Source organism: Artemia sp. Qi Xiang Cuo, chromosome 3 (assembly GCF_049724085.1).
Source record: "Artemia sp. Qi Xiang Cuo chromosome 3, ASM4972408v1, whole genome shotgun sequence".
Classification (NCBI taxonomy): domain Eukaryota; kingdom Metazoa; phylum Arthropoda; class Branchiopoda; order Anostraca; family Artemiidae; genus Artemia; species Artemia sp. Qi Xiang Cuo.
Genome location: NC_142796.1, coordinates 39,230,543 through 39,252,345, shown reverse-complemented (window position 1 = coordinate 39,252,345; position 21,803 = coordinate 39,230,543). Strand labels below are relative to the sequence as shown.

Genomic DNA, 21,803 nt, shown 5'->3' with positions numbered 1-21,803 from the left:
AAAAAAGAAGTTTTAATATTAAGCTCTAAGCTACAGAAATAATACACAACTGATCACAAATATAAACATTGGACACTTCAATATTAATAATTTTGCGAACTTCTGAAGCAACTCAACTGCTAGTCCTTTAGATCTCAGGTATATATCAACAATATCACTAAAAAAGGAGTCATCACAACTCCAGTCCATTATCTAAAAGAACTATTAGGTGACTGAGAATAAGGTGATTGGGAGTAAGGAGGGGGGCTGCTCCTTGGTGAATACTGTCCGTAGACCCCACTGTTGTCGTGATCAACTGTCCAAAGCCTTGGTCTTTCAGTACTGAAGGGAGACGGAGGCTTGCTGGAAACCAATGGAGAAGATGTCATACCTGAAATTGAAATAGTGAGAAGTACAGACTAATTATAATTGTTATTATTGAGTTGATTATAGGCTATAGTTATCCATATAGTTGTGATTAACTTTCACTGCAATACTTGCTTTGCCTTCTAAACTCATTGCCAACCTCTCAAAATGCCTGCTAAACTTAGACGTTGCGAAACATGCTTTTTGAAAAGTACCGTAAGGAAAGCAACAAAGTGCCGATCTATATCATTTTATATGACACCGACTACAAAAAATGAACTGTTATTGCAATTCGTTTGCACACCAGCTATTAGGGAGTAGGGGGGTGGGGTAGGACATTTTTGTCAAGATGAGTGGGTGGAAGCAGGAATACTTGCTCTTGCCTTATAAACCAATTTTCATCCTCTCAAAAATGCAGGCGAAACTAAGAAGTTGCGGAATACGCTTTTGAATAGTGCCACAAAGCGTTGATCTACACCATTTTATATTGCAGAGGCTACATAAAATGGATTATTATTACAAACTGTTTATGTACCAGTTATTGGGGGGAGGTCTTTGAATATTTTTTGTGGGGGTGGTTGGGAGGTGGGTTGGGGAACAGAGCTAAGTCTAAAACTGTACTTTCAGGCCAAAATCTTCAAACTTTCTAAGATAGGTTCTTCACACTAACATGAAGGAGGAAATTTACTCCTTTCCCCCTTCATATAAAAAACTAAGCGTTCAATATTGGCGAGAAGGGCGACAGCCTCCTATGGGGGAAAGGGCAGTTTTAAAGGGAAAACTATAAAACGCTAAAAGTCAATGAAAGATTTTTTCTTCAGTATAAAGGACTGAGATTCAGGGGCACGGCAGCCATTCATATCTACAATAACAAAGAAGGATAATTTCGGAGACCACACTGCCTTTCCATGACGATGAATAAAAGTTCAAATAGGGATAAAATCCTTTTAATAGATAGTGTTTCACAAACAGTGTTAGAAATTCACAAAAATACCAGATATTTCGGTCACATATGCAGTGACCGTCATCAGTAGTAAAACTAACTAAAACAATTTAAAACAATAGTTTTTATACGAAAAAAAAAACAACTGCATATTGTTTAATTCTCTAATTCTTTTCAAAGCAAAGGCGGAAGCTAGCCTCTTTGATCTTCTTGGATTCGGTTCATTAGCGTTCAATGATATAACACTTGGAAAGAGGTCAAATACATTGGGTGAATTGAACTTTACTCTGTCAGATTTTAATAAATTATCGTAGATAGAGTTCAGCCCAAATTCACCTGTGTCCCGATTCAAAGCTATATTCTTAAGTAAGATTTTCTTTATTTCAAGAATTTCACGAAAATTTTGCTTTAAACCCCGGTCCCTAGAAATCAAAGAGACATTATCGAACAAAATAAAATGGTCTGGAAAATTGAAAATGTGTTCTGGAAGGGCTGAAGTAAAATCTTCAGACTTAGAATCTAGCTTTAAAGCCGAAGAAATAGAATCTTTATGCTGTAGTAATCTCATTTCCAAATTCCGGTTAGTACGTCACACATATGAGCTTCCGCAAGTACATGGGATCTGACAAAACCCCACTTTGTTGCCCCAATGAAGTTAGATCCTTCCCAGAATTTAGAAAACTACCCAAAGTATTATTACTGTTTAAAGCTACCTTTAGACCATTACTCTGTAAAATTCTTTTAAGTTTTCATTCAGCCCAGGTACATATGGTAAGGAACAAAAAACATCCTTCTCCCGAGTTGTCTCCAAGGCTTTCTTAGAAATCTCTAGAAACCTCTGTAATCTGTCAATCTGTAACCCACTCTTGTCTACACAAATTTCGTACATTAATAATTCTTCGAATTTGGTTGAAAAACTGGAAATAGTAGAAATTTCCTCAAGCTCTTTGCTTTCAAGCTTTGACATTGTATCAATGTACAGAAATATTGATGTAGAAGCAGCCGAAAGTCTTCTAGAAAGAATTAAACCAGACTTTTTCAAAAAGAAGAAAAAGGTTTCTAGAGATTTAAAAGAATTAAAAAAGAAAACTTAGAGATTAGAGATTTAAAAGAAAACTTAAAAGAATTTTACAGAGTAATGGCCTAAAGGTAGCTTTAAACAGTAATAATACTTTGGGTAGTTTTCTAAATTCTGGGAAGGATCTAACTTCATTGGGGCAACAAAGTGGGGTTTTGTCAGATCCCATGTACTTGCGGAAGCTCATATGTGTGACGTACTAACCAGAATTTGGGAATGAGTTTATTAGAGCATAAAGATTCTATTTCTTCGGCTTTAAAGCTAGATTCTAAGTCTGAAGATTTTACTTCAGCCCTTCAACCAAATTCTGAAGAATTTGGTTGAAAAACTGGAAATAGTAGAAATTTCCTCAAGCTCTTTGCTTTCAAGCTTTGACATTGTATCAATGTACAGAAATATTGATGTAGAAGCAGCCGAAAGTCTTCTAGAAAGAATTAAACCAGACTTTTTCAAAAAGAAGAAAAAGGTTTCTAGAGATTTAAAAGAATTAAAAAAGAAAACTTAGAGATTAGAGATTTAAAAGAAAACTTAAAAGAATTTTACAGAGTAATGGCCTAAAGGTAGCTTTAAACAGTAATAATACTTTGGGTAGTTTTCTAAATTCTGGGAAGGATCTAACTTCATTGGGGTAACAAAGTGGGTTTTATCAGATCCCATGTACTAGCGGAAGCTCATATGTTGGACGTACTAATCAGAATTCGGGAATGAGATTGTTTCAGCATGAAGATTCTATTTCTTTGGCTTTAAAGCACACTCCTAAGTCTGAAGATTTTACTTCAGCCCTTTCAGAACATATTTTCAATTTTTCCAGACCATTTTATTTTGTTCGATAATGTCTCTTTGATTTGTAGGGACTGGGGTTTAAACCAAATTCTCGTGAAACTCTTGAAATAAAGAAAATCTTATTTAAGAATATAGCTTTGAATCGGGACACAGGTGAATCTAGGCTGAACTCTATCTACGATAGTTTATTAAAATCTGATAGAGTAAAGTTCAATTCACCCAATGTAGTTGACCTCTGTCCAAGTCTTATATAATTAAACGCTAATAAACCAAATCCAAGAAGGTCAAAGAGGCTACCTTCCGCATTTGCTTTGAAAAGCATTAGAGAATTAAACAATATGTAGTTTTGTTTTATTTTGTATACAAACTATTCTTTTAAATTGTTTTAGTTTAGTTTTACTACTGATGACGGTCACTGCATATGTGACCGAAATATCTGTTATTTTTTGTGAATTTCTATCACTGTTTGTAAAACTGTCTATTAAAAGGATTTTATCCCCATTTGAACTTTTATTTATCAAAGAAGGATATTAAAAATGAACAGAGAGTATGCTATATACAAGGAGGTGAATTTGGCCTCAAATACCCGCTCTTTACGGTAGTTCGTTATCTTTTCTTAGAACTACAAAATTGAATGCTCTAAAACGAGACTGATACAATAAAAGTTGAATTTCAATTACTATGCATCAAGAATAATAAAGATCTATCAGTTGAAATTAATTTTGCTGCCCTAAATAAGCAAATCATTAATTTCAAATTCTACTGTGGCCTAAATATGTGGGCCTTAATGTAAAAATTTAAACTGCCCCTTTCAAAGGTTGTTTTTTCACCTGTTTGTTCCGGTGATGAGGAACGCCTACTTAGGTGACTATTATCCATTTTGAGGGTAGAAATGTCAATGTGACTTGACAACAACAAAGCATTGCACAATAGAGATTGAAATCTACTAGCACCATTGACGATGCAGCGTTACCCAGAAAAACAGGGCAAATTAAGAACAAGCTTAAATTCAATCAATTTTTAATTTACAAGTTGTATCTTAATGGAAATTCAAAAGTAAATGAGAAAAAAAAAGCAGAAGCAAAAAAAAAAAAAAAAAAACTGTAAAAATGTTGCTTGTGCCCTTTTAGCAAAATTGAGTCTAAGTAAGCCGAAAGTGGATCTCGCCCCAAAGAGATAAAAAAAAATAACTGAAAAGATAGATTTTAATAGAAATCCAAAGGTAAAATTAAAAAAGAAAGAAAAGGAAAAGCAAAAAAGCTGTAATACGTCGCTTCCTTTTTAGAAAAAGTGAGTCTTTTGCAAGAAACTTACTTGTCAGTACGATCAAGCTCATTGTAGGTCTCAGCCCAATTAGATAATTAAAAAACAAAAGACTAAGAAGATATAGCTATTCTTTAAAGGTGATGTTGCCTCTGGGAATCAACAGATTGTTCGTCTTTAAATTTTTACCGACGAAAAGCGTTGTCAAGTTTAACTAATTGGTTTCGCTTATGTATTGTGACGGTTCAACATGGAAACTCTGGCGAACATTTGATTCTGCCCAAAACTTCAGAATTTTGAAACTACCCAAAGAAAAATCTAGTAAAATCACAGATCTCAGGCATAAATGAAAGGGATAAAAAAAGTTTTTATTTGAATGTTTTTGGTACTTCAAGATCTTTCTGGAAGTCATTTATTAGTACACGTGTTCAAAGACTTATGTTGACGGTCTTTACTTTTCTAGGGTGCAACTTATCCAGACATACCTGCTGCTTCCTATTTTCCAAAAGGGTTGTAAAGAAACACCCGAAAATGGAGGTGATATTCATCGCCAGTGCGCTCAAAGCGGCACCTCTCTAAATACCTAAAAGTGAGCCATGTTTTAAGAATTATTACCCATTATTCCTATAACCCATTCAGAAGCAAAGGGTAATCCTGAAAAGACGATCAGTGCTATGCCAATCAGTTTTCTGTCGGTACCGATCAGTTTCGGTACTAGCAATTTTTGTTTATTTTTCCAAGGTTTCCTATCGGTTATAAATCCAACTAAGAACAAAATACGCAAATGATTTTGAAAGTGGAAAGATAGTCAATTATAAACCACTAAAAGCACGAGAGTTGGTGATTCTTGTTTAGAGCCACCATATTTTATACGACACGTGTAATGCTCTGTGTGAAGCAAGGGATGCTGCAGCTTCTAAATCAGAGGTATATCCAATCAATCCAAAAAAGCAAAGGAAAATTAAAAAAGAAGATTTTATGGCAAATTTTGATTTCATGGGAAAATGTTCAAAATTTTTGGTGTGTCCTAATGTGTTTTAGCAGCATAAAAGACGAAGAATAAAAGAAAACGTCTTAGCAAATGGAAAAGACAAGAAAAATAATACAAATTTTCATCTGTAACAAACAAGGCGTCTCCAGTGCAGATAAGAACAAAAGAACGGATACAGAAGCAACAAGAAACCAAACAAAGTGGATCAAAATACGAAGAAAAGATAAAAAGCAAAAATAACTTTAAAGGGGAAGCTAGAAACTTATTAAAATCAAAAAAATAAAACAAATAAAATGTGCAATGCTTATAATTATAAATTAGTTACTACAGTTAAGAGCATATGGTAAAAAAATTGATTCACCTTGACCTGAACCACTTGAGTCATTTCCCAAAAATAACAGTTTCTTGTCTTTTCCATGGCCATTTACCCACTTCTTTGTTAAAATATTTTCTTTTACTTTTCGTCATGGTTAAGATATTCTATTAATTCTAAAAACCCATATCGCACGAAAAATTAAAAAAATATTGGAACAATGGTATTTTTTAATTATTCGCTATTGACTTATTCAGACCTATTTTAATACTAACAGACTTAATATCACAAGCTTATCTACAATTGTCGGGGAAAATACGTCTCCTTACTAAGCTTTCTAGCGCTTCTTTGAAACTTGGATATGATGCGTTAGGCGAAGAAGAAAAGTTCGGAAAGCGATTAAATTACAAAAAAGAGAAGTCGATTTATATACCGACTTTGTTAATATTTGAGCAACTTGTAGGTTAGATATGGTTTAATCTTAAAAACCGTTAAGACGCCCCGAAACCAAGTTTTCATCTATGGAGGATCTAAGTGTGTCTTAGAATGGATTTAGCAAAATTTGGTCAAAAAAAAGAAAGAAAGAAAAAGACTAATGCTCGGCAAAAGAAAGGTTTTTTTCTATTTTCTAAACTAATCCTGATTTTTATGAATATTTTTACGGCCGTATAGAAATAAGAGACAGTCAAATCCTTTGACGATAAAACATGAAACAAATTGAAATAGTTATAAAATGAAAATGTTATTATTAATATTAAATTAATAATATTTAGATTAAATTGTTATTAATATAATAGTCAATTCAGTTGCAATTTTTTTTTTAATCTGCATGTATCTTAGAATAGATTTAGAAAAATTGGGTTAGAAATAAAAAGATTTAGGGTCCAGCAACAGGAAGATTTTTTCCATTTTTTAAACTAGTCCTGATTTTTAGGGAATATCTTTACGGGTTTGATTATAGAAATGCTTTATAGAAATAATGTGTTGACGATAAAACGTCAAATAAAATGAACTAGTTGAAAAATAACCATAAAATTGTTAATGACACACTAAAATAACCATGTTTTGATTAGTTTACCTTATGAAAAGGTCGTTGATCGGTTGTCACAGCTATTAAAAAAAGAAGAAAAAAGAAACCACCTTTCTACGTGTCACGTTTCAGCAATAATGGTACACATTATTTTAGAGGGCAGCACTAGTATATCTTGCGCATAGGAGGATTCACCTCCCTCCTCCATCTGTTACTACAAAATGACTAGAAGGTAAATAATAAAAACTCACCACTACGAATAGGAGAGCTTTTTGCCAGAAAGACATTGCCATTATTTGTAGTTTCACGATAACCAGCATTCCAGAACCACCGGGAGCCTAAAAGAATTCCAACATTTTTTTACTGTCGTGCCTTCGATTCAGAAAAAAAAACAATTTTTTTTGGATTTATGCACCTGTCCGTTGGAAATGTCCATGGTCTAGAATCGGATTTGAACAACTGTCAATCTGAACATATATGTAAATAAAAAATATGATTAATTTTCTCGTGAAAATATTTGAGTGTTTTAACGTCATAGAACTAAATTTTTCGAGTAAAATAGGCTAAATTGGAAGAACACAACAAATCGCTAAAAAAAACTGCTGAAGAAATAAACTACTTCACGCTCTCACTTTCCCAAAGAACGTTATTGTTTAGACTTGAAACTTAAAGAATCTTTCATCAACCTGAATTATTTATAAATATGTGGAAAGCAGTATATTCCTAATCAATTCGTTTATTAGCGCTATACAGTACAAGAAAATAATTTTCCATTGCTCAGATCTAATAACAGACATTACCTCATTCCAAGTGAACATAAATTTTTTTTATTAAACTAAAATAAAAACTAATAATAGGTAATAAAAATAATAATGGTGGTACTAATAATAAAGGTTGTAAACAAATCAATAATGGTTGTACTAATAATAACTAATAAAAAAACTAATAAAATAAAAACTATAAAACAAAAAAACTAAAATAAACTGAAATAAACTTAAAAAAAAATTATTTTTCCTGAATGTTGCATGGGATCTAAACGAATTTTCCGCACGGACAGATGCAGAATTAATGTTTGGATAATACACCAACGAAACTTGGGCTTTCCTCTTGGCATTTATCCCCTATCAATTCCTGCAATTAGCATAACTTTCGACTTTCTGGGGGTTACACGTTCCCCTCAAACCACCCAGTGGATCCACCCCTGATTATCCTTACAAATTATTGTTTGGTAGACGGTCAGCCAAACAGGTATTTAAACCTGTCCTTAGACTATTCCTTTGAAAAAGATATTGCGTATCTTCCTCAAACTCTCGAAGCCCCTATTAAAACTGCTGAAAGTTACAACTCTCAACCCGTTCAAGCAGCTGCCGTATGTATTCCGAGAATAAAAAAAAAGAAGCTAGACTGTAAATTGAACTTCGTAGCACAAGTTAGCTTACACATTATTTATTGAGTCAAATTCTATTGAATTATTTTGTTATTCATTATTTGTTGATTTCTTTTTTATTTTGAAAATTTATTAATTGAATTTTCCGCCGACAAATCGGATTCTCGAATCACTATTCAGAAATATCTGAAACAAAAAAACAAACTAAAAAACAATAAAGTACAAAATTTATAAATAACTATTATAAATAAATATTATATTAATAATTTATTAATCTATAAATTCAAAATATAGGATCCGGCATAATCCACAATTTTACTTTCCATTAAGATTGTCAAATTTACAACCTAGATTGTTGATGGTACGACATTTTTATGATCTAGATTGTCAGTGGAGTTTGCCCAGTTAGTCATTGGAAAAGGCTTTAGGATGTTTGGATTATCACATCATGGAAAAAAAAAACTGTCTGTAGATAGGTAAAATATAACGATATCAAGCTGTAAACTACCGAAAGACGTTTGAAGACGCAAGAACTTGAAGACATTGAAGACGTTGAAGACCTCTGACTGACCTGTTGAAGACAGAGATGAGCGGATCCAATTTTATTGGAGGCCCCTCAAAATGTTATGCTTATTTACGCGGAAATTAGAGATAGCAAAGGAAAGCGCTGTAGTTGTAGTTAAGCTCTAAGAACCTAAAAGACACGCCAATACGCAGGGAGGAGAGGAATTCAGGTTCAACATCCATTCCTGAAAATACCATTATGTTCTATTACATCCATATTTTCGTATTTAATTGCTATAATCAACCTGTTTTTAGTTGGACTGCTAAAGGATACGCCCCAGATTAATCAAGTTATTGGTGCAAAATGCCTGAAATCTCAAAATCTGACATTTCTTTAAAGAGATAAATTTAAATATCAGTTTGCCAAGCTCTTTGGGAGTACAATTATGACTTACAATGAACTACGTTAATTAATTATAGTTCTTAATTAACATTTTTATTTAACTTAATCTTAAAATCATCTTTTTTAATTAACGTAATGAGTTTTGGTCTAAAACTAGATGACATCGTTTTTTTCCACAGATACATTTAAACTTCCTTTCTTATGAGTTTACCATGCTGTTTGAGAATACAATTAACATACATACCAGGAATCATGTTAATTATTTACCGTTCTTAATTAACGTTTCATCGTTTTTTAAATTAATAAGTTTTTTAATTAACTTAATCCTAAAATCACTATTTTTAATTCACTTAATGGATTTCAAATTGAAGATCGATGGCACTGTTTTATTTTCCCTGAAATAAGCTTACACTTCCTTTCTGATCAGTTTATCTGATCAACTAAGACTTACCAATTGACAGACTTGACGCATAATTTACGGCAAAAACGAGGAGCACAATTAACAGACTTACCAAGAATCACAATCGCTGTGGTAATAATAGCCGTCAGTACTGTAACAAACCACTGTTGATAATCTTCGAGGAAAGAGAGTAGCACACTGAACCAAGACTTTTCACGAACTGGAATTGTGCACCTGTCTCGCTCAGTCAACTGAAGCCTAACATGAACAGGGACATGAATTGATTGACCTGTTTTTGGAGAATTGACAATGAGGGATAATTTGGCACCGTCTTCCAAGGTCCAGTAGTCAGGACGGAGCTTGACTGGGAACACTATGGCTGATGCGTGGCGGTATTCAGGCTGGTCAATACTTAAGAGAGAAGGGTCACTCGACCGAATCTGTAATGTTATCATAGTTTTAGAAGTAAAAAGAGCATTAAAAACCATGTTTAATAAGTAACAGTGTTGTTGTTTTTGAATCACAATAATAATTATTAATAGTTTTTGATTTGTTTTACTGGCAAAGATGAAGTAAAGCCGTATATTCTGGAAAGCAGGGATGTTACAAAGAAAAGTCAAAGCCCTGGGTACATTTTACAATACTGAAAAGTAATTTATTTTTGGATTTCAAACCTCGAAACTGATTCTTATCTTTTTCTGGAAGCTATGTTTAATTTTGAAGCACTTATTCAACTTGAATTTGAACTGCTTAAAATACTGCTTTTTAAACAGTCATCCTTCAAACCGAAAGTTGTGTCGACAAGTATCGAAAATACATTGAAATATATGTTTGAATTTGTAACACCTGTTAAAAAAAATTGTAGAATACGCTTGAAAGAAATTCTTTTTCCCTGATGAACAAACTTGCAACTTGAAGAAGAAATAAAACAGATTCTGTAAAAGAAAACTTTAGAGAAACTCTTTGTATTTATAACGGCACACAGAGGGAGCGAAGGTGGGAGAGCTAAAAGTAATTATTCCCTACACTGACATAAAATAGAATAAAGAAAGTAAAATAAAAAAAATGAGAAAGTTAAAACTTTATATAAGATATTTTGTTTTATGTCATAAATTTGAAAAATATATCCCTTTATGTCCCAAATTTCTAAAACGTGTCCCTTATTTGCCCTATTATGTCATTGTGTCCCGACACACAGGAATATGTCCTTAGAATATAAAATATGTCCATCTGGCAACCCTGTTTATGATTAAAATCATTTTTTGGTGGATGTCATTTACCTAAATAAATGATATTGACAGAAATAAATTTCCCAAATTTAAACGCGATAGCTTTAGGTTAATTATTTAGAAATTACCAGAAGCAATTTCAGAGTATATGTATCAAAAATCAAAAGCTATATCAAATGTCACAGCTTAAAATAAAAGAATATGGGCCATAATTCATTTTGTAATCAGTAATGGTACTTAATTTTTCTTCCCGAGAGATGGAACCGAGGAAAACAGAAACACTTTGTCAAAGAACCTTTGATAGATCATGTTTTTCAGGGAAATTATTCCGTACATTTTTTTTCTGAAAGATGAGCTGTTTATCTCTCTATCCGTTTTATGCATTATCTAAATATCCAACTTCTTCACCTTGTGGCAGCGGAATGGTTATAACTAGGCCCGGGATCTACTGGGAACAAGGTTCAATCCCTGGTGTCACAAGGAAATGGAGCTATAATCTGTGAATTTGTATTTTTTTTTTCAAAATATTGCAAATTGTGGTAAAGGAAAAAAAGAAGAATATTTATACTGAGGTGTATATGCGGCACTTAGCTTTATAATTTGCCTTGTAATATTAGACAACATCAGTAGTTTTCTCTCCAAGACGAACAACTTATCTCCCGTGTGCATTTTCATACATCATAGTCGGGGAGCCAAAGTTGAAAAAGTCGTCAAAGAACGATAACTGGGACGACAGAAAAGTAACTACGAATTTACTTTGTAGTAACTTTGAATAAAGATGGTTAGCGACCATCTTTAGTGAAGTAAATTTGCATCACTATTATCATCGGCATTACTAACGGATTGAAAGACACTGAAAATATTATTGGAGTGAAAGAGGGATAGATAAAATGGAAGCTTCTGAAGATTACGCCCTTATACGCCTAAAAAGCCCTTAATTATTTCACAACCCAGTGGATGTCCACTCTAGATAACTTCTCTAGTTAATGTGAAGTTGCTAGGGCATACAACCTGGAATGCAACAGATTTTGGGTTAGTAATTTCCGAATTTACAAAAAGCAATTTCATAATACAGCCGTCTAATGTCAAACGACATAAAAAAAAAAAAAATATTTTCTTAATTGTTTCGGAGAAAAAGAACTGTTAAGTTTAGCCAATTAGTTTTGTTTACTTATTTTTACAACTCAATGTGGCAAAAGTGAACAAAATGTTATAAAACCCTAATTTGCTTCAAAATATTGAAACAATCGAACAAAATTGTTTTGTTAATAAAGTATTTTTACTTAATAGTTTCTTTCTGAGAATGGAAGTCAAGGACAGCCTTAATATATAACTTTTCGTTCATAGGATTTAACATTTTCATTTGTTTTGTTTATGCAGCATTCAGCTTTCATTCGTAGGGATTTCAGTTTCCTTTGGGGCGACAAAGTAATCAAGAGTTTTGCAAAGGAAATCAGAAACACAGCACTGAAGAAAATCTCACTTATAGGATAGTTGAAAAGTTATCAAACATATTCCATGAAATTGAACCTTATGGTGGAGGGGAGGTATGACCATTCCTAAATTACCTTTGGTAGCTCTAAATATCTAAATGACAATTTCAAAGATAAACATTATGCAGCTAAGGAGCAGTACAGCCTGTCGAACGAAAGGCATAAAAAGGAAAAAAAAGGATCGTGGCGTATACCATTTTGTGAGGAGTGGGACTTGTGGACTGGGACTTTTGTGAGGACTGGAGCCTGTCGAACGAAAGACATAAAAACAAGAAAAAAAAAATCGTGGCGTATACCATTTTGTGAGGAATGGGACTTGTGGACTGGGACTTTTGTGAAGACTGGAGCCTGCCGAACGAAAGAGATAAAAAGAGAAGAAAAGCGTGACGTATACTCTTTTGTGAGGACTGCGGCTCTTGTGAGACCTGAAGTCTGTAGAACAAAAGGTATGAAAAAGGAAAAAAAAGAAGACACCTGAAGCGTATATTCTTTTGTGAGGACCGAAGAAAATTCAAAGTGCACATTGCCTTTAAAGAGAAGCTAAACCCAATTTCTTAGGTGTAGGTGGCCCTATAGTCTTTCTGAGACTTATGATGTTCGCTCTGGTTTAATTGGCCAAAAAAGGGGGAGACATGTTTTATGTCTACAGGCAAACACAAAGAGTAGGCAGTAGCCTCTTAGCTTTGCCTGTACTTCTTGACGGTTATAAAACGTAAGTCTAACATGTTCCTTTCTATTTGTTAAATTTTACTGTGTGAAATATAAGTAAAGGAGGTCAAAACCTCCAATTCTGTAATAATATTATTAATTTCTTTTAGGAAGGAAAATGTTAGCCTTATTATATTAGTTAGTTAGAATGCTTGCCTTTTATGTGAAATAATGAAATTTCAAAAGTGAAATAATGAAATTTCACTTCTAGTTAAAACATGATCATAGATTTGATCAAGATCCCAGCAACTGTGAATTATGAATATTGCATTTTCAATTTTAATCAAACAACTTAAATTAAATGAGGAAAATTCTTTTATTTTCTGATAAACTCTTAGTTTTGCTTTCTTTGTTGTCTTGTATAATTTATTGTAAGGTTAGATTTTATCAAGATTCAATCTATATACTTATCTCTCACTTCAAACTCTTCACTCAGGTCTTGTGGCTAAATTTCGACATTGTGATCCTCGCCACGAAGCCCCTCTTACACCCCTTACCTACAACATAACTTTTCCTGAAAGTTCCAACCCGATCCTCCAGCCGTGAAACAAAACCAAGTAGAATTGCCAAAACAACCTAACAAATTTATAACCACTTTAATTAGACTTAGTGACTGCGTGTAGAATAATGAATCTTTACTTGGCCCCAGGTGCCCTGTACATAAAGTCACACGCTTGTTTTCAGAGCTGAAGTTTAGAGATTGGTGACGGGTAGCTACTAATTTTATAGGCAAGCGTCCTTTGATTTTGACTAGTGTATATGAAATCATCTAGTGTATATACTAGTGTATATGAACTAATGTATATGAAATCATCTTTCCCCTTTTTTACTTACTTAGTCCAATTTTTATTTTCATTGCTTCAAAGGATTTCTTATGAAGTTAGCAAGAGAAAAGAAAAGGTATTGAAGAAGAATAAAAATTTTAAATCTCTTAAATTGTTATTAATACATATAGTTACAATAAAAAATCTCGAGCCAACGGAGAGCAGAGCTCGATGTTTAAGATAAATATCAAGTGACACAAAGTACAACCTGATATACTAACAATATATTGATTCAAAAAGACAACTGCACCTTCAAAGGAAACCCTGCTTGATGCCATATCTTTTTAGCTGATCTTCCAACCAGCTTTCGCTTTTTTTAATTTGACGCCGGCTACTAATAAAAGCCACACAACTCCATATATGCATGTATTTTTAATAATAATAAAAAAAAAATTCTCAATTTTCCCTAATTATTTAGTATATGTAAGTAACAGATTCTTACCTGAACGGAGTCTAATACATCTTTTACCCCGGTGATTACGAGTGGTACTTCTGTCTGCAAATTACTGAAATGAAGTTCACTACTCTGTAATTGAATTGCAGGCTTGAAACTAAGACGAATCGTATCACTGAGCTGACTCTGTCTCTCTGTCGCCGACAGAATTATATTCGTATCAACAATGTTACTTGGGACAACTGCATTGCTCTGCACTTCAATGACGCATGAGTAATGACCTAAAAAATAAGAAAATTCATAACCAGAAAAATACAAATTAGTTTTCTAAATGTATATATATAATATTAATATTATTAATAATTAAAGTAATTGTTAATTAATAATTAATATAGTAATAGCCAATAGAAATATTAGATATGCATTATGTATATATATAAATTGATCATTTTTGTACATATTATACAAAAAATGTAATATAAATATATAATTTTAAAATATCTCCATAATATAATTCTAAGAAATTTGATTTAATTATATTTTTAGATATAATTTTATTATATTTTAAAAATATAATTTAAAAAATCTGATTAAATATAATCTAATTTTCCCATTTATTTGGGACAATAGGACACATGAGTCCTATTTTCTTTAAATATTAGAGTTAGAAAAAAGGGAATAGCCACTACTGTCGAACAATTAAATACACGAAATTTAATAGGCAATGACCTAAAGAAAAAGAAAATTTATAATTTAGAAAATGGGTTCAATTTTTTGCTCTTGCAAGTATTAGTTAGAAAAAGGGGTAATACTATTTTCAAACAAATGAATTCATGATATGTATTATACCTTTTCTCTAAATCAAACATTTTATTAATACAAAAAACAAATCTAGATTTACAAGGATTTGACGGCTATTTGGCCCATGAAGCTTAGCTTGTTGAGGGAGGAAGCTGAGTTGAGGGAGGAGTTATCAACATAAAACACTGCTAGTCCAGTTCTCCCAATGACGGTGTGATTTTTATTTTTTTTTTTTTTTTTTACAAATAGTGACTAAAAACTGTTAGGGTAAACCGTAGCACTTTGCACTTCAATGATGCATAAAGAATGGCTTAAAATTGAAATTAGCTCATATTATTTTTGCAAGCATTAGGAACGTCAGGTATGTTAATTTTGGTGTAGCCATTTTCATGATTTATTAGTATTAACACTTTTGTTTTCCACCTTTAATTATCACACAACGTCTGGAAACAATTTTGAGACAAATCTCGAAAAACGATATAAAAATATTACTTGATACAAAGAGTATGTGTAACTTATAAGAGTGGGAAGTGGTGCTAATATCACCAAAAAACTATCAACGCCATCTTGCATCCGATTAGATTTGGTATTTCTTAAAGCTATGTAATCGTTTTTCTGTCAGAAACTGAGATCAGATACTTATTGTTACCCTAATTTTACCAATTACACTAATTAAATTAATGATTCTTATTACTAGACTGAAAAAAAAAATGCCTAGTGTCGCCAAACGCTATTACAAATTCAAAATTTTCAGAGCAATAAAAAATTTTCAGAGCAGATTCCTCCAACTTGCAGATAATTCAGTATTAGAGCAAAAAAGGACACATTTCTCTTTACCGCTCTCTGATAAATACATGCATACAAAAAACCTTGAAAAACCGAAAGATAACAAGTTAGAAAGTTTATCAACTATCTCTTTTGACTTTTAATTTTTCATATATCACCTTGACTCTCTAACAAACACATGCATTCAAAACACCTTGAAAAACCGAAGGATAGCAAGTTAGAAAGTTTATCAACTATCTCTTTTGACTTTTAATTTTTCATATATCACCTTGACTCTTAAAAAACACATGAATTCAAAAAACCTTGAAAAACCGAAAGATAACAAGTTAGAAAGTTTATCAACTATCTCTTTTGACTTTTAATTTTTCATATATCACCTTGACTCTCTAAAAAACACATGCATTCAAAAAACCTTGAAAAACCGAAGGATAGCAAGTTAGAAAGTTTATCAACTATCTCTTTTGACTTTTAATTTTTCATATATCACCTTGACTCTCTAAAAAACACATGCATTCAAAAAACCTTGAAAAACCGAAGGATAGCAAGTTAGAAAGTTTATCAACTATCTCTTTTTACTTTTAATTTTTCATATATCACCTTGACTCTCTAACAAACACATGCATTCAAAAAACCTTGAAAAACCGAAAGATAAAAAGTTAGAAAGTTTATCAACTATCTCTTTTTACTTTTACTTTTTCATATATCACCTTGACTCTCTAACAAACACATGCATTCAAAAAACCTTGAAAAACCGAAGGATAGCAAGTTAGAAAGTTTATCAACTATCTCTTTTGACTTTTAATTTTTCATATATCACCTTGACTGTCTAAAAACACATGCATTCAAAAAACCTTGAAAAACCGAAAGATAACAAGTTAGAAAGTTTATCAACTATCTCTTTTGACTTTTAATTTTTCATATATCACCTTGACTCTCTAAAAAACACATGCATTCAAAAAACCTTGAAAAACCGAAGGATAGCAAGTTAGAAAGTTTATCAACTATCTCTTTTGACTTTTAATTTTTCATATATCACCTTGACTCTCTAACAAACACATGCATTCAAAAAACCTTGAAAAACCGAAAGATAACAAGTTAGAAAGTTTATCAACTATCTCTTTTTACTTTTACTTTTTCATATATCACCTTGACTCTCTAACAAACACATGCATTCAAAAAACCTTGAAAAACCGAAGGATAGCAAGTTAGAAAGTTTATCAACTATCTCTTTTGACTTTTAATTTTTCATATATCACATTGACTCTCTAAAAAACACATGCATTCAAAAAACCTTGAAAAAACGAAGGATAGCAAGTTTTTTCAAGGTTTTTTGAATGCATGTGTTTTTTAGAGAGTCAATGTGATATATGAAAAATTAAAAGTCAAAAGAGATAGTTGATAAACTTTCTAACTTGCTATCCTTCGGTTTTTCAAGGTTTTTTGAATGCATGTGTTTGTTAGAGAGTCAAGGTGATATATGAAAAATTAAAAGTAAAAAGAGATAGTTGATAAACTTTCTAACTTGTTATCTTTCGGTTTTTCAAGGTTTTTTGAATGCATGTGTTTGTTAGAGAGTCAAGGTGATATATGAAAAATTAAAAGTCAAAAGAGATAGTTGATAAACTTTCTAACTTGCTATCCTTCGGTTTTTCAAGGTTTTTTGAATGCATGTGTTTTTAGAGAGTCAAGGTGATATATGAAAAATTAAAAGTCAAAAGAGATAGTTGATAAACTTTCTAACTTGTTATCTTTCGGTTTTTCAAGGTTTTTTGAATGCATGTGTTTTTTAGACAGTCAAGGTGATATATGAAAAATTAAAAGTCAAAAGAGATAGTTGATAAACTTTCTAACTTGCTATCCTTCGGTTTTTCAAGGTTTTTTGAATGCATGTGTTTGTTAGAGAGTCAAGGTGATATATGAAAAAGTAAAAGTAAAAAGAGATAGTTGATAAACTTTCTAACTTGTTATCTTTCGGTTTTTCAAGGTTTTTTGAATGCATGTGTTGTTGCTATCCTTCTTGCTATCCTTAAGTTTATCAACTATCTCTTTTGACTTTTAATTTTTCATATATCACCTTGACTCTCTAAAAAACACATGCATTCAAAAAACCTTGAAAAACCGAAAGATAACAAGTTAGAAAGTTTATCAACTATCTCTTTTGACTCTTAATTTTTCATATATCACCTTGACTCTCTAAAAAACACATGCATTCAAAAAACCTTGAAAAACCGAAGGATAGCAAGTTGGAAAGTTTATCAACTATCTCTTTTGACTTTTAATTTTTCTTATATCACCTTGACTCTCTAACAAACACATGCATTCAAAAAACCTTGAAAAACCGAAGGATAGCAAGTTAGAAAGTTTATCAATTATCTCTTTTGACTTTTAATTTTTCATATATCACCTTGACTCTCTAACAAACACATGCATTCAAAAAACCTTGAAAAACCGAAGGATAGCAAGTTAGAAAGTTTATCAACTATCTCTTTTGACTTTTAATTTTTCATATATCACCTTGATTCTCTAACAAACATATGCATTCAAAAAACCTTGAAAAACCGAAGGATAACAAGTTAGAAAGTTTATCAACTATCTCTTTTTACTTTTAATTTTTCATATATCACCTTGACTCTCTAACAAACACATGCATTCAAAAAACCTTGAAAAACCGAAGGATAGCAAGTTAGAAAGTTTATCAACTATCTCTTTTGACTTTTAATTTTTCATATATCACCTTGACTCTCTAAAAAACACATGCATTCAAAAAACCTTGAAAAACCGAAAGATAACAAGTTAGAAAGTTTATCAACTATCTCTTTTGACTCTTAATTTTTCATATATCACCTTGACTCTCTAACAAACACATGTATTCAAAACACCTTGAAAAACCGAAGGATAGCAAGTTAGAAAGTTTATCACCTGTATCAGCATCGAAAGAGCTTTTCACTTTAAAAAAGTCATAGGCAGTGAATTCAATAGAGTCAGCAAATGAGAGGTAACAGTCAAATGGTGTCCGCTGACTAACTGCAAACTCTGATAAAGCTTTTCTATCACATGAATTTCTGCCAATTATGTTGAAATTTCTGGAGACATTGCGACCCTTGATTACAAGAGGATATGAAAACACTGCGGACGAATCTGAGTTCGTTATATGAGGCTTTGTCCTTGCAAGAAATCTCACCTAAGTAAAAAAGAATGGATACGTAATTTTTGGTTAACAACTGATTTTGGTTATGGATACGTAAATGATACGTATGGATACGTATTGGATACGTAATTTTTGGTTAAGAACTGATTGATCATTAAAACTACAGTTTTATTTACAGATGCAGGAGTTATATTTATAAATATAGACACTTTATATTTACAGCGGGTTTCAGCCAATAACAGAAGAAACGAGGCACTTTGAGTCTTATCTCATTAATGTTCAATTCGATGCCGTATTCATTTATTTCACTACAAAAGTATATCTATCTATTTTTAATTACAACATTTCTACACAGTATCACAATATTTTACATCCTTAAGAGAAATGCGAACTTCAGGGGAGGGAGCAAAGAGGGAGACTTTGAATAGATTGAGATGGAGGAGCAACGTACGTAGCTGTGTTGGCCTCAGGTGGTTTGGTGCTGCAATGAGTTGTTAGTAGTATTAGTTGATTTAAATCGGCCTGAAAATCAGAACCAAATGTTGAAGTTGTTTTGACTATTGCTCCGCAACATAATCACTATGAATGGAATAGAAATTATATGAAGCACAAGAAGAATAAGAAGCAACTTAAGATGAACAGAAGTTACAAGGGACAATTAAAATAAAACTGAAACGAGAGTGACTTAGCTTGAAAAAACAAACAAACGACAAACGACAGCTTACAAACTTTAGCTTTATTTTTTGGCCATGTTTCAAAACTTCTTTTTCTTCTAAAGCTCAGGTTGCCCCACATTTTTCAACTCGTTCGCCAGGCTGGTAGTGAATAAAAGGGATATAAAGATTATTAAAGACTTTAAAAACTTTCTGAAGCTTAAAATGGTCTATTGTCACAAATTAAAAAAGAAAAAAGAAAAGCGAAGTATTGAAGTAATTTCACTGAGTGGTTACTTGCTATGAACCGACCTCTACTGTAATCATTGCGATTTTTAGTTTCAGATTTTGTGACCTTTTTTACTTTATTTTTACTTTTTAAGTATATATATATATAAAATATAAAAGTAAAAAATGTAAAATATATTAAACAATATCAAAATATATCAGCCAACATATCTAGGTTCATTTATCAGGCCTTTTCGAGTCCATTCTCACCACCTCAAAAATCATTACATTAGTAAGATGTTTACTATACATTCTTGTGTTTTCCATGTAATTTCCCATATTGTGATAACTTATATAATTGTGGACCAAGAATTCTGACTCTTACAAGAAAAGAATTTAGGATCGAGGCTAGGCTACGGTGGCCATTCGTATCATTTATAAGGATCAGTTTGATCAAGTTTTACGGGTAGATATTTTGGCACAGAAGTTTGATCTCTGCTTGGCAATACCGAGCCCAGGATTCAATCACAGTTGTAGCAAGTATGACACAAGGGCCTTTGTAATCGAACAACGTCGTTGATCCGAAGACTAGACCCCTGATTTCGACTACTTGCGTAGTTTTTCATGTTCTTTAAGCAAAGTTGTTTTACTTGAATATCCTTTTACTTATGCATTATTTTATTTTACTGTTTTTTGAATATAAAGTTGAGTCAAAGTAAGTCAATTGTTAAAATTCCTTTTTTAGGACTTGAGAGTCTTCAAGCAGGCCACGATAAAGTTGTATGGCATAAAATGTCATCAAAATTCAATAAGAATTTCGATTTAAAATAGCAAATGAATCCCAGATCCACTGGGGAGTTTTTCGTGAATAGAAGGTGCATTTTAAAAATAATAAGAGTAAATAGCGTTTAAATAGATTTTAAAACGGGGAGGATAGGACATTCTAATTAGACAAGAGCATAGGAATATTCTTACATGGTAGGAGCGTGGGGGTTCATCAAAATAAAACAATCAGTGAGCTATGGTAGTTATGCAAAAGCCTAAAATGATTTGGTTGTTCTGGGAGGGAGGCCGTCCCTCCTGTATCCATGGCTGATGTTAATTACCGGAAACTATCTTTCTGTGATAAACAATAAGACATATGACAAGTTATATTATGTCATCATTACATTCGAATCCTGACATTTTTTAGATTTACAAACAAATAAAAGATGTATCTTTTTGTGTTAAAAAATAATGACTCCTTTTAATAAAATCTTAAATATATTTTTGGACTACACAAATTGAAATAAATCAAGAAATAGCAAATAGGGAACCACTTGGCTAATTTACGTAAGTAGGCCATATAAAACGGCAATATGCCTCATTGTACCAATAATTCATTTTCACTTTTTATAGCAAAAAATGGGTCTGCCAATTTACGCACATATAACCTTTCAAAGAAAATAACCTTTCAGAGAAAAAGTAATATAAAAGAAGGGACTATTTTGACATTATAAAAAAAAAATTAAGACCCATAGGCGAGGAATATAGAAAAGGGTGTAGATACGAACAAAAATATAAAAAACTGTAATTGGTTAATCTGTGAAAATACTTTATCCAACTTTTTTTTTCAATCACAGTCTTCTTTTCCTCTTTTTATGCATATAGAATGTGACAGCAATTTATTGTTTTTTTTAAATTAATCTTATTAGTATTTATATAATTAATATTTATTAATCTTATAAATATCTATAGATATAAATCTTATTAATATCTATTTTTATTTAGTTATTTTCATTCTATATTATTACATCGCAATTTTTATATATTATTTTATATTATTCTTTATAATTTTATTATAAATTCTATTTATCTTTAATTAACAAATATATTTTCTTAAATCTAGTGAGTTGCCCACTCTTGGATTTTTAAGTATACAAATAGTTGCTCTCCAGCCCCCCCCCCCCAATATTTGAACATTTTTTAATGATTGATTGTCAATGAATTACGGTTGAAAACCTTCCCTTTCAATTCTACTCGAATTTCTTGGAAGGTGAAATGCATAGGTTATTTACTGTTTTTTTCAATAAACATATCTCTATCTTTAATGTAATAGT

The 21,803-nt window shown here is 31.9% G+C and overlaps 1 protein-coding gene across 1 annotated transcript in view; it reads right to left on the bottom strand.

Annotated features, from left to right (window-relative positions):
- The window catches only part of Gp210 (nucleoporin 210), a 179,545-nt gene continuing 157,742 nt past the window's right edge, over positions 1-21,803 (bottom strand). The window contains exons 23-27 of the mRNA XM_089085873.1: positions 18,595-18,856; positions 14,137-14,369; positions 9,553-9,880; positions 6,998-7,084; positions 1-370 (exon numbers count right to left, since the gene is read on the bottom strand). Coding sequence (XP_088941999.1) covers positions 189-370; positions 6,998-7,084; positions 9,553-9,880; positions 14,137-14,369; positions 18,595-18,856 — 1,092 coding nt within the window. The 3' untranslated portion in view covers positions 1-188. The remainder of the gene's footprint in view (positions 371-6,997; positions 7,085-9,552; positions 9,881-14,136; positions 14,370-18,594; positions 18,857-21,803) is intronic.